The sequence below is a fragment of the Lagopus muta genome, chromosome 2 (genome assembly GCF_023343835.1).
Source record: "Lagopus muta isolate bLagMut1 chromosome 2, bLagMut1 primary, whole genome shotgun sequence".
NCBI classification, from domain to species: Eukaryota; Metazoa; Chordata; class Aves; order Galliformes; family Phasianidae; genus Lagopus; species Lagopus muta.
The window spans coordinates 100,052,646-100,066,967 of record NC_064434.1 but is presented as its reverse complement, the minus strand read 5'-3'; the positions used below and the strand labels follow the sequence as shown (position 1 = coordinate 100,066,967).

The window sequence follows — 14,322 nt, the reverse complement described above, 5'->3', positions numbered from 1 at the left end:
CTCAAAGCACCCCAAAGGTGCACGCCCACTCTGCATGCAGGAGAAGCGTTGATAACATTGCTCCATGTGGCAACACCCTCATCCATCAAAGCTACATCTCAGAGAAGCAAAATATGTTTCTGAATTACTAACCAGCACCAGGCCATGCCCTTCTGTATCAGAAACAGTGCAGTCATTGGAACTAAGGAGTTGATCATTCCTCTGTACTTGGCACTGGTGAGGCTGCACCTCAAGTGCTGTGTTCAATTTGGGCCCCTCACTGCAAGAAAGACATCAAGATGCTGGAGTGTGTCTAGAGAAGGGCACTATAGCTGGTGAAGGGTCTGGAGCATAAGTATTACAGGGAACAGCTGATAGAATGGGATTGTTCAGTCTAGAGAAGAGGAGGCTCAGGAGACACCTTATTGACCTCTACAATGACCTGAAGTGAGGTTGTGGTGAGGTGGGGTTGGCCTCTTCTCCCACATAACAGTGACAGGACAAGAAATAATAGCCTCAGGTTGTGCCAGGGGATGTTCAGGTTGGATATTAGGAATAAATTGTTCTCAAAAAGAATGGTGAGGCAGTGGCACACGTTGCCAAGGAGTCACCATCCTTGGAAATGTTCAAGAAACATGGAGATGTGACAGTGAGGGACACAGTCAGTGGGCATGGTGGGGAAGGGTTGGCAGTTGGACTTGACCTTAGAGGCCTTTTCCAAACTTAATGATTCTAAGCTACTCATCTCATTGACCCCTTGCATCGTTCAGTAATGCAATGCAGCTGAGTTTTCCCAACCTGACATCACAAGAAGCAAACTGCTTTTGCTGCTTTGTGCACAGGAGAGGCTCTCACTTGCTCTGCAGAGCTGTGGTGACAGACGGTACCAGTCGCTCTCCGTGTGCTATTTATACACAATTATCTCCCAGCTGTTTTGAGCTGTGTGTCCTTCCACTCACTTCCAGCACGAGGCGGGGGAGTCTGCGTAGCTAACAAGGGAAGCTATTTCAGGAGAAGAGCAAGAGAGGGTGGAAAATACCGAGCCATCAATACGTTACTACAATAGTTAAGAAGCTAATAAATAATGCTCCAGGGTATGTATCAGCCACTCATGGGAGAGCTGGGGATATTGCACACCAGCTGAGCCCGTAGCGATGTGCTGAGAGCTCCCTGTGCAAGGCAACTTGTCTTTAAAACTCCAGATCTGTTCGTGCTGCGTCAGCCCAATTAGACCTCATGCATGCAGAAAGCACTAAAACTTCATTCACGAGCACATCCAAAGCTTGGTCACCAGCTCTATGGCTCGCCCCTAACTTCTGTTCAATGAGGCTTGTAACATCCCAAAGATGGGATGGATGACTGCGCTGCCATTACTGCGTAGGCAATGGCCACTGCTGCTTCCACACCCCGCATTACACGACATTTGTTTCCTCCCGTTGGCCCTCTTCCTGCATCTCACCCCCCCCATTTTAACAACAGCTACACATTCCGGCTCCTGAGAAAGCAGATTTCAGCTTAAGTGGTTTTTTGGCACTTGCTTGGGTAATAAAAACCACAGCTTGGAAAAGCATTAAATCCACCATGTCCAGGATTATTTTGTGTGACAATTACATCTGGGGTAATTTCAATTTAATACCTCACTGCAAGTGCAAATTGCAGTATGCAGCCCTAAAATTGCTGTAATAATGAAAATAAACCTGCTAAGAACTGCCTGTGCTACCTCAGGCTGTCACTGGATAAATGTTTTGTGCTGCTTGTGGTATTTCATAGGTCACCCAATTGCCAACAAGAAAAAAAAAGAAGCATAAAACCCCACCCACAATATTTTCAGGAAACAAAGAAAGAAAGTTTGAAAGATTTTTTTTTTTAGATTGTTCCTTAAAAAACAAAATAACCAAAAAAAAAAATGTAATAACCTTGCAGTGTGATGAACTTACAGGCTGAAGTCATTTAAAATTGAATTTTAAAGTCTTGCAGCAGGACTGGGGAGCAGTGTTAGCACTGCAAGTGCTAGCAGGGATGTGCAGCAGCCTGCAAGGTGGGAGCTGTAGTTGCTCACTGAAGCTGGAGGGGCTCAAACCACCCAAGAGAGAGCATCCACACACACAGACTATTCTGCCTTTATCCCAGAAGCCAAGAAGTTGAGCTTTCATTTAACGTTAAGTTTCACTTTTCTGAGGTTTATTTCCCATTCCAATTTGAAATAATTTCAAAATTAAAGTTGTTACATCACAGGAGCTACAAAGACCTCTTGCAAAATCCCAAACTTGGGCATTGCTACAGCTGAGGGCACCTCAGCACCTCGCAGACCTTCAAAGACACTGTTTGAAGACATTTCTCTTAGTTTGTTTTGACCCTCCTGCTCCTGATCAAGCTATCAAACACTCGCATAGACTCAATGCACAGCCAACTCTGCATACCTAGAGGTTTTCCTGAGGGGAAACACATCAACTTCCAGAGCATTTCAACCCATTTTGCATTTAAATTGGCTCATAGTGCCCCTCAACACACCAAAGCCTGTCTTGGAAACACAGAGCAAGCAGCCCAGTGATAACAGCATGACTGGAGACCAACTCTGCATCTAAGCCTTTCTTGGTCCATTCATTTGGAGCGTGCTTTTTCCTTGACACTTGCCATCCACTTCCAACATGTTCTCTACATATTAGTTTTGAGCAGCAGATGAACTACACATGGTGCAACCCCCCCTTTTCTCCTTGAAAATGTGTAGGAGAATGGTCTAGCCAGCATGCACCTCAGACTGTTTGGGTTTGCCTCCACACTGCAGCCATGGGGCTCACATCAACCCTCTTATATCAACCCAGAGACCTGACATCTCAAACAAGATGCATTCACATATACATTTGTACCTTACCAAAAGGATGGGAGCCCTTCTGGAAATCAGTAGCAGTCCATAAGTGAAGAATAAAGCCAAGAAGGGCTTTCTCTTGTTATATTTTTATCATGAAAACTAGCTCAGCACTCTGTAGGCTTGTTGTGTTCACTGTAACTGTGTTCACACAGGGGGGGGTCAGCGCTGCCTTCTTCAGGACATGTCATCCCCATAACTATTTTTGGTTCTTCTTGAAACTCCCCAGTCAAACAGACCACTAAGGATGCAAAAAGTTTGAGCAAGGATGAGAACGCACAGTACAACCTGCAATAAATATTCAGTAGTGGTTAACATCAGAGCTGACAAGGAATTATTTGGTATGTGTTAACTAGATGCAGAGGGATAATACCAAGGAAGACCATCAGGAAAACACTGCCAGTGTCTCAAACCAGTTTGGGCTGTAGAGTAAATTCCCAGAAGAACACGTACTACCAAACCACCAGCACTAGCAGGGAATCAGAGCTGCCTGAATGGTCATCACTCGCACTGCCTCCAGGAAGTTCCAAAAGATACTGGAGTTCAACTTAAAGAGCAGGTTGGCCAAGGAGATGTTCTTATGTAGCTTCTGGCAGTTGCAGCAGTGTTATATTTAGCTGGTGCACACTTAGTATTTCTTTTAAGTTGCTCCCTCTTTTGGTTTTTCTTCCTTTCCTTCCTACTTTTTCTTACTTCCTTCCCTTTCTCTCTTTCTTTTCCCTGGAAGATGGATAATAAAATAATTAATCCAACAGCTCCTTTTGAAGAAAGGGAGAAAAGCAAGAAGGAAAAAAAAGCCTTCTGTGCACATGATGTGCTGCTTGCTTGTGAACCGACAGACAAGATGATGCATTAATAATTTATTAACAATTCACTGGATTTTATTCTTTGGAAAAGGGGAGGAGAATAAAAAGAATCTACTCAAATGGAAGGAGAGAATAATATGGCTGCATTCAAAGCCAAGTTAAACAAGATTGTACATCTTGATTTTCAAAGAAGCTCATGAATATTTCGGGATTCTTGGGCCCTCCACACTGACTCAGGGCCTATATTGTTTCTCCAACCGATTGTGATTTAACCTGGCTCAGCACCATACAGCCAGTTGCTTACTTTCCTCCCCATGCAGGAGGATGGGGGGGAAAAAAATGGGAAAAAAAAACAACTCATGAGCTGAGATAAGGACAGCTTAATAAGAAAGCAAGAAAAGGAAAGAGAAACAATCAAAAATCAACAACAACAGAAAGAATAAACAAAGCAAGTGATGAACAATACAACTCCCACCACTATCTGACTGATGCCCAGTTGGTCTCTGAGCAATGGCAGCCTCCCTAGCCAACTCCCCTCATGTTATTGCTCACAATGATGCCACAGGGTTCTGTCCCCTTCCAGCTCCTTGTGCACCCCAACCCCCTTACTGACAGTGTAGCACGAGAAGTTGGGAAGTCCCTGACTTAATGCAAGCACTGCAGGTAGTGAGGGTGCTTTTGATGCTTTTGATGGAGTAGCACTTTATAGTTCTGGTTAGCTGGGGAAAAAAAGAAAGAATTTGCTTGCAGCCTGAACTGTCAACCATAGCCAACCTCAGAGAATTAGTTCCATTGCTTGCTAATACCCAACTTCGATTTCAGTCTAGGTAAACATATCAGGTCAATAGAAACACTGCGACAAGCATGAAAGTTAAAACAAACAACTTTATTCTGTCAGAATTGCTCAGAGCAAGCTATCAAAGTAATCAATGGCACATAATAATTATAAGGCAAGTAGTCGATACGTTATAGCAGTCAAAGGAAGAGGGAGGCTCTAGCAGGGAGTGATCAATGGCAGCCTGGGAGCACCAAAGCACTTGGTGATGAAGCAATATCCATCCTCTGAAATCACTCGTGGGCCCTGCTATGGTTTAGGGCATGCTTTCTCTTTCCTCCAAAAATATAGGATCTTTTCTCTGCCTCGTAAGGATGGAGGCTTCTGGAGGTCAAGGAGGAGACACTGTGTTCCACAGAGGAATGGGTGCTAAAAACCCACCCACTGGGAATCACCAGAAGCCACCACCATCACCTGCCATTAAAAGGTCCCCAGGGCCTCCCAGCCCTCCCCAGTGCAACACAGCTGTACTTTGCTTCTCCACTGACATCTCCTGCAGATGTTGGGGACCCAGCACGCATCACAGCATTGCTTCTGCTCCGCTGCATCATTTGTTCCCTAGAAATCCAACACATTCTTTTTATCTGATTTTAGAAATTGCTTGCCTTTAAATACAGCCTGTCATTTTTAGATGACTAAGAGCGTCAAAAACATTTGAGATCTAAATGATTTCTCTGGGTGAGAAAAACAGATCAGTTAGGCCTTACATCTTCCTGCATTTTTACCGTCAGATTCCCTAAGAGCTTCACTTTTGATTTAGCCTGAAATTGCTAACTCCTGTTTTTAATTTTTCTTAAAAAATCAACCAAGCAAAACACCATTACTCAGCCAACCTGGCCAACTCCTGTCCACTGACATAGTCTCCAAACTGACAACATAGCCATAACCCAGGCAAGGTGAGCTGAACAGATCTGACCAGCCCCTGCTCTGCCTCCACACAGAGCTTCAGCATCTTGGATGAAAGCAGTGGTGCTTGTGTTGATCTGCTGCTCACATCCTCACATCAAAATGGAGTGGTTCTTCCTCAGGGCACAGCTACTGGCAGGTCACTGGCTTTTATTAAATTCCCAGCTGTCTTCATCCTCCTTCTACCCACCTTCTGCTCCCATCATGACACACAGAGAGATCGCTGCACACAGGCAGATTCCTGGAGATGAGCTTTTATCTCCGGGTGAACGTGTCACAGAAGTGGATCTAATTAACTAGGGCTCTGTTGTTGAAAAAGGTTAATATTTTATCATGTCTTCTGTCTGGAGGAATAATTAGCCTTGGCAGTACCAGCTCATCCATTTCCTGAGGGCCTGAGTGAGAGATAAGAGGCTGGAGAGACAGGTGGCACTGATGGATGGATGGCCACTACCTCAAGTTTGGGCTGACAGCACATCTAAGCCACAGCTGCTTTTCAGCACTAACTCGCAGGGGAATATTAACATGGGAAAAACCCTGCTTCAAAGGCTGTACATCTTCTGCTCTTCCTAGTCTGTGCCCTTAGTGACAGGGGGCACTTTAGAATGAGGCACTGGGATTCAACCAAGAGCCTATCAGCACCAGCTCCAGCACTTTGTCTGTGGGCTCTACAGCTGGGGTTGTGCTGGGGCAGCCTCCTTGATCCCCAGCATCTGCACAAGAAAATCCCCAATCCACTGCATGCCCAGCTGTCCTCATCAAAGGATTCAGTGCACATCATCTCCCCACAAGGCTGCTAAGAAAAGCAGAGAGGCAAACTTCATTTTTTCACCTTTCTTGAATGAATGGAGAAATTGAAAAAGAACAAAGGAAGAATCGCTTTCGATCGACCCAGAAGTATTTTGTGCACGTTTTCTTGGCAAAATATAATAGCGGTGGGGGAGGGTATGGAATTTCCAAAGCAAAATCAAAGCTGCCTCATGGGGAAATAAGACAAAAATAACCTCGGTGAAGAAAATCTATCACTTGGGGAAGGGGCAGAAGCTGCTTTCATCTGTTTTGCTCAGCAGTTTTCGGCAAGCAAAATACTAGCCCAAATAAATTAAAGGTGCCTCCTCCACTCTTCTCAGGAGAATGTCTGTCCCTTGTTGACACCCTTTGTATCCAGCGAAGCAATGCAGGGCTGGCACAGGGGACAACTTGAATGAACATAAGGTGTAGGAGATGTGAAATCCATGTTATAACCCAGTGTTGGCTAGGTCAGCCCAGAATCTCCTCTCTGCCAGGACCTGGGCTCTGTCAGCAGGGGTCTGCAGGGCCTGGCAGGCTCTGCTGATCCCCCACATCCTACAGAAAGCTTTTAGCCAAGAACATGCAGCTCAGGAGCAGTTTCTCCTTGCTGTACAGACAGGAGCCATAACTCACTCTCCCAGCACAGCTCTTTCCTGTACTTTCCGATATGACTAGCTTTGCCCTCCAGAAGAAATGAGTAACAGCCCCTTAAGCAGCACATCCTCATGCATTCAGAACATTCGCCTGTATATTTCCATCAGATCCTTACACAGCTTATCTCACTTCTGAACTCCTTCCCAAGGGTCACCCTCATCCTTTTCGCTTAGGAGAAAGAAAAAGGAGAAATAGGACTTCAAATCCACAACTGCAGAATTTGCAAAATCATCATTTGCCATTTCCCTACAGTATCTGTGATCAATTCATAACCAACCCTGTCCCTTAACTGCCCCTGCTGCAGCATCTTATCCCAGTACCATTTCTGCTTAAAGCTATCTTAGGGGAGATACAACTTCTCAGTGCTTAAGCCCACTAAATCACATTTTATATAGCCCCTTCTCAACACTTCTTTCCACTAAATGGAAAGAAAAGAAAAAAAAGCTTCAAAAATGATATAAAGTAAAAATAGATATTTGAAAAAGATGATTGCATTCATTGAGTTTTGTCCCCTAAAGCCATCAGCCTGTCTCAGAAACCATCAGGTCTCCTCCACCAGACAGCAAAAACAGGGCAGGAAGAGTCACAGATGCTGTCACACATACTGGTGAGGCCACAGCCATTGCCAAGATGAGAGCCTGGACACATAACCAGCTCTTGGCCAAGATTGCATGCTTCCAGCCCAAATCACAGCCCACAGGTCCCCAAGGAGACCCATCAGGTGTTCCCACACCTGGGTGAGACAGCAGCAGAAGATAAGTCTTTAACCTCCAGTACTTCAAAGCACTTCACTCAAGGCTTGATGCTGAGTAATTTTGCTATACCAACATAAAAGTGTTTTCAGGAAGCCTGCATGTCCCTGAGCAGGTTTTGATCTCTTTGATACCAGTGTGAAACCGAATAATCTCCCTCTGATGCCAGTGGGGCTTGCCTAGATTACAACTGTCTCAAAGGTGATTAAGCCCAGGATGCTGTTTAGGGATGCTGCTCACAAACTGCTTCCCTTTTGTGGAGCACCTCCAGGCCAGATCCAACAGAAGCAGGAGAATGGGAAATTTAGCTAAAATTAATATTTTTCCCCTTTTCAGGCAGCATCACAGACTGGAGACAAGGACGTTACGTTGAGTTTGCTTGAGCCTCGTCTACAGCAGAGCCTGAGCAGTTGTTGCGGTGCAGTGCAGTCACTGCACGGCAGGCAGTGAGGACAGGAAGCTTTATCAAGAGTGCTTTGATGTGTATCACCTCCTCCTCTCATTTAAATGCACTGACTGTGAGTGACTGCAGTGTCTGCATGATAGGACAGACGTGGGTAATGTAAGGCTGGCTACTCGAGCAACTTCAAAGCCCGTTACACAAATCAGAGGCAGCTACAAATTACATGTGCTGCAGTCAAGGTTTTTAAATTGTGTTGCAAAACACTGATCCACACGACAGGCAGGAGACCTAGAGGTCACAGTGGTTTCTGCAACAGCAAAGAAACCTGGTCCGATTTCATAGCCAGGAGGCTGATCTGCGGTTTTCTTCCAAGCAGAATTATTTTATGATTTTATGAAGTGCTTATTTCTGATTAATAGCAAGGAAGGCCTGTGCTGCCCTCTTTGCTTAGCTGCCAACAACTGCAAATCTCAATATTCTCAGCGTTCTGGCTTTGGACATCATAAGTGATAGCTAATAAAGAACCACAAAAGCAGGAAGACAGCCATACCCCTTTGCATCCAGACACATCCAGATCGGAGTTAAAGAGCTTCAGGCACATGCTAGCTACTCAGCTGCTTTTCAGGTCTTCAGTTCAGGTACCAATGAGGACAGCAGAGCAGAGCACAACCCCACCTCTATCCTGTCAGCCAGGAAATGCAGGTGCAAAGGCACAACACAGGTCTTTATCTGTGCTCTAAAACAAGCCAAGCGAGAAACATAGAGGCATTTCTGTATTCTCCAGATTATGTTCAGCTTCTGGGGATTAAAAAGACAAGACACACCTATATCCCTGCACGGGGAACTGCACTTGTAACTGATGAGAATCAAAGGAAATGCTGGGTTGTCTCAACATGGTTTTGGACTAGTGGGCAACAAGGTTGGAGGAAAACAAGGCAATGTGAGAAGTGCAAGGAGAGCTTAGAAAGATTAAATCAAAGGCCGTGCCATCAAAAACAAGAAAATCTTACGGCATGTGTTGTTGCAAGCAAAGGGAATATGACAGACTGCAAGATAAGATTTTTATGGGGGGCAAGTCCATGTGATCAAGTTTATGGCTGAGAACACGCTCCATGTCAGCAGATGATGCTGTGTCCAATCTCCAAACCTGCCAGCATGCCTGCAAGGCTCTCTTCTCAACCACAGCTCGATTTGAGCAGCTGCTTGCTTTTTCTCAGACATGCACATATGCACACAAATATACCCCCTCCAGCAGTTGTAAAATTCAAGCTCAGCCGGGAAGATATGGCCTCTCATAAAACACTTGGGACTCAGGCAGCTTCAGAAATTCAGAGGATTATTGCCTTGTGCCAGGATTGAGCAGGGCTCCGTCTTTGTCCTCCATGCTCTGCCAGCTCAAGACAACACTACAGAACCTGTATTGGAGCTGCAGAAGGAGAAGCAGGGGGAATAGAATAAAACAGGCAGTAGGGGATGCCTGAGGCTGGCTGACATCCTTTGCACACTTAAACACATTGCAGTTGCTAGCAAAGTCTGCTGGAAGTTCTTACATCTCCAGAACACTGCTGCAACACCTGTTGATCTTGTCCCCAGTTTTATCTATCTGCTTCACTTCAACAGTGAGCAGAAATCCCTGCTCAGGCTAGTTCTTCTGGTTCAGATAAGGCACACTCTCTGTCAACTTCCAAAATTAGCCATGCTGAAATGAGCCATGCTGAAAAGCTAAGATATGCTCCCTATGCATGGCACTGCTGCCCAGAGCTGTGGTGCCCCATCCCTGGAGGTGCACAAGGCCAGGTTGGATGGGCCTTGGGCAGCCTGAGCTGGTGGGGGGCAGCCCTGCCCACAGCTGGGGATACAGTTGGGGGGGCTTTAGGGTCCCTTCCGACCCAAGTCATTCTGTAATTATATGATGGCAGCTCAACTGCTGCTAAAGGTAAGAAGTGGCAGTGAGGTATCCCAAGCAGCCTGTGACCACAACAGCTAAAGGGATCAGCCACCTACCCCAGCAACAAGCAATGGTCATGCACAGCTCAGACGTGCAACCTGCACCTGGGCTCAAGCTGGTGTTGTGAGCATGGGAATTTCTTAGTCTTGACTCTTGGTGGGGATGGGATAACCATCACAGGATGCTGCATTGCCCTTCCCTTGGGAAAGGCATCCCTTCATGTGGTCCAAGAGCTTGCTTGGTGCATAACCAGGAATGCAATTAAAGCAAAACCTGAAAACTTGGTGTGAGAGCAGAGCATTCTGCTTTGGGCACCAACACTTGGCTGAGAGACTGTAGGAGACCTGCTCACCCCAAGGACGTGCTTTAGAGGTGAACAAGTGTCCCTACGGCCTCCTGCCCCTCACATGAGCCTCTTTGGGGATGGCAGCTGGGAGCCCCTTGGCATGGCTCTTTGCACGGCGATGCACTGGAGCAAGGCACATTGTAGGATGCAGCTTCCCTCATGAACAGCTGAAGCACCAGCTGCAGCAGCTCCTCAATCACATGCGTTCTGAGTAAACATTTTCTTCTATGTGGGATGTTTTGCACTCTGCATTTCCATCTTCCCCCAGGCCACCACGCCAGGACCTGGGTGCAGCCAGGGGGCAACTGAGTCTACCTTCTTTCTTAGTAGGGCAGATGGTTAATAACCTTGGGGTTAATTCCCTCCAGGAATAGCACGCTCACTCTCTGATCTACTCTAATAAGTGTCCATCAAGGCTGTTAGCCCCATTCTGGAGAAAGGAGCTTCTACTCCTTACTATGAAAAAGGGCTAGGAAAACAAATAGTATTAATAAATAAATAAGTAAGCACTACTGACTACTAGAGGGCTGGAGAGCTGTTGTCATTTCAGCATTTCAACCAAAGTGCTGAAGAGAATTTTTGGGTGCCAAAGGATATGTTTTTACCACCATGATGCTGGGTTATTTCTTTCAGCAGCTCCAATAAGTTCTTACCTCTCCCGTTCACTCCACAATAGACTCTTACAGCCCCCCCATGAACTCCTCCCTCTGTAGAGAAAAACAGTTGCTGAGCAGCTGTTCCATCCATTTGCACCATCTCAGGGCCTCCTTCACAAGAGTTCCCAGCACCAGCAAAGGCTATGCCCATCACAGTGATGTGCTCCTGCACACCCACTGCTGCAGTTATATATCACACAAACTTATCCTGCTTTTCTGGAGAGAAAAAAAAGGTTTTTTCTTTCTGTTCTTATGATCTTGGAATAATGCATTTACATGGGAAGTAATGTTTTTAATTGATAGATTCAGGATTACTACACCTGACAATAAATCAGTTTAAGTGAAATATTTGATTTTAAGGATACAATCCAGCCAGAACAAAACCCAGTCTAAAAGCCCAGATCCCCCTCTAATATCCTCAAATCAAGGAAGCAGAACACTACTATCTGCCCATATAACAAGATTTCTTGAAGGAGATGAGGAAAATACAGAAGACTGAATAACATTACCATTGCCACTTCTCCTGATTTCTCTGTGAATCCTAGGATGCCCTTAAATCATAGGCTCATAGAGCTATTATGGTTGGAAAAGACCTCTCATATCACCTACTCCAACCATCCACCTACCATCAATATCACTCAATCACCACGTCCCTCAGTGCCACATCTCCATGGTTCTTGAGCACCTCCAGGGACGGTGACTCCACCACCTCCCTGTGCAGCCTCTGCCACCGCCTCACTGTTCTTTCTGCAAAGAGTTTTCTTAATACTCAACGTGAATCTTCTGTATGCAACCTAAGGCCACTACCTCACATCCTAGGGGCAAGCGCGTCTCCTTGCTGCGCACACCTCTCCGTGCCCCTGCCCTAACCCCCCCAGCAGAGCTGTGGTCCCCCCGCAGTGCCTGACATCCCAGGGGAGGGAGGGCATTGTGGGCAGAACCTGTGGTGGCGGGTGTCACGGACGGCACGGTCACTGGGCATCCTCTCGCTCTCCCGCTGGTTAAAGGCATGGAGCCGGTACGGGTCCTCTCCGCCCTTCCACTTCCGAGCGCTCAGGTATCTCCGCTCTTCAAACTGATCCCACAGGTCGTCCCAGTCCGCCTCGGAGCCCTGCGCGCACAAAGTCAGCCCCATTAGAGACAGGAAGGAGCACCCGGCCCCGCTCCAGAGGTTGGGCAGCCCCGAGCCAGGCGTCACTGGAAGATGCTAACAGTGAGCTTAGTTAAGCCTTTGTTTTTTGTTGGTTCTTTTTTCTTTGATTCTTTTCTTGTTTTCTTTTTCCCTGCAGTCCTGTAGCGACGTGTTAAAGAGAATTTGGTCGTTGGAGTTTGAAATGATTAATTTCTAACCAAACGCCCCCACCACTGGTGGGTCCCGCTCTCTAGCAGCACGGTCTCAGCAAACGCAGACAGACGCACAGACCTGCAGCCCTGCCACGCCATGCCCTCCTTGGGGTGCCAAGCAAAAAGGACAGAGAAGCTTTTTTGGCACCAGGCCAGCGAGTGCAAGACAGCGCCGATAAGATCGCATCATTCCAGCAGCACAGGCTCTTTGATCTCAACACGTAATGCAGAGAGATTCAAACATTTACAGATGGCTCAGCCCCTAAGAAAACTGTGATCTTATCCAATAATTGATCTTTTCTCCTTTTTTTTTTTCTCTCTTTTCCCCCCCTCTTTTCTTTCTTTCTTTTTTTTTTATTTCTGTTAACACCATCTCAAAGGAGATTTTGCCTGCTAATAGTGAAAACAAAGCTTTTGAGACGGGTGATTTTTATCCTGTAATTGATTTTACTCACATGTGACAGTGCGCTCGCTGTGTTAACAGGACAGGGAGGAGGGAGCCCCAGCTGCTGCTCGTCAGCCAACCACCAGCACTGCTGCAGGGCATCCCCAAAGCACAGTACCCAACAAGCACCCGGCTTCAAGGGACTCTCCCCCAACTCGTGGTAGAGCGGGGCTACAGGGCCTCGTAGGTATGGGGTAGTTATTCCCCTGTAGCTTGACCTCACAGCTTTATTTGGAGTTCCTCCAGAATTTATCCTGCTGCATGACACAAAGAAAGCCCTGAACTACCAGCTGGATCAGGAGAAAGCCCTCAAAGACTGGGAGAGGGTTATTAAAATGATCAGGTCACCGCACCCAGCAGGTTTATGAGCAGAGGAACGTACGTAAACCATCTGTAGGTTTTCAGGAGGACCGATGTAGACGGGGTGATAAATATTGTTGATGTTTTTTCTGAGGCATCTTGCAAAACATGATTTACTGCCGTGTAAAAGATGAGGGAAAAGCAAGCCGATTGCATCAAAGGTCCACCAAAGCCTTCGAGTTTATAAAGATTTCATGATGTGCCTGGGGGGACTTGCTCTGTTAAAACAACTGCCACCTAAATTTTAATGGCAGGAAGAAAAGCAAAACTAGCTTTTTTAAAAAAAGAAATCAAACTTGATTTGAGAAATGGATTTTAAAAGTGGTCACAGAGCACTTAAGGCCGTTAGATGTCTCTCTATATATTTAAATGTCAATTAAATCCAATTGGCTTAGAGCAGCTGGACGTGCACCATTCAGGAAAGGCTCCAACAAGCTTGAGTGAGAAGGCTGCTGTGGGTCAGGAAAATGCTGTTTGCTGGCTATCCCCAGCCCAGCTGCACACTTGGAGCATCTCTGTGGTGAACACCCAATATCTGCAACATTTCCTCCTGAAACTCGCCAGCCCACTTTGATTCATCTGCTTCACCCACCTAGAGACAGGACATCAGTTCTGGGTCACTGGATGAGGTCTTAATTGTAATATTTCCCTCACATATTATCACCTCTTCCTCGCTCTAGAGTCCTGTCTTAGGAATTACTTAACTGATGTGCAGAAATCTAAACTTAATTTATTGTGATCTAACTCACTTTAGAAGCCAAATTGCCCTGCACTAGAAAAGAATTAAGTCAATACTCTTCTTGCCTTTCTATCTTCCACAGCGCTCCTCTCCCTAAGCTTCATATTCATTTTCTCTCATGTACAAGTAATAAATTTTCATTGTTTTTCCTTGGAATTAGGTAATTTCTCTTTTAGCACTGCAATTTAATGGCTAGTATTAATTATAGGAAACACTCAGTGCTTAAAGAGTTTGAGAGACTGAATGAATCCACAGGAAAGAGTGGAAAAAGATATCAAAAAAATGAGTAGCTCTGGCCACAAGTGCTATGAAGCTCACTCTCTCCTCCATGCTGCACCCTGCAATGCCTCTGTTGCATTTTCTTACTCACTGCAGAGAACATCAACTGCATCCCATCATGTGGCAGGGATGCTCCCAAGCGAGAATGCAGAGCAGGGAGAACTGTCTCCTGTCAAAAATACCCCCAAATCCCAACAACAGCAAATAAGAGG

The 14,322-nt window shown here is 46.0% G+C and overlaps 1 protein-coding gene across 3 annotated transcripts in view; it reads right to left on the bottom strand.

Moving 5' to 3' along the window:
- GALNT14 (polypeptide N-acetylgalactosaminyltransferase 14) overlaps positions 1-14,322 on the bottom strand; it is a 68,600-nt gene that overhangs the window by 34,042 nt on the left and 20,236 nt on the right. For all 3 annotated transcript variants that reach the window (XM_048936377.1, XM_048936378.1, XM_048936379.1), the window contains one exon: positions 11,885-12,054. In XM_048936377.1, the coding sequence (XP_048792334.1) occupies positions 11,885-12,054 (170 nt within the window). The remainder of the gene's footprint in view (positions 1-11,884; positions 12,055-14,322) is intronic.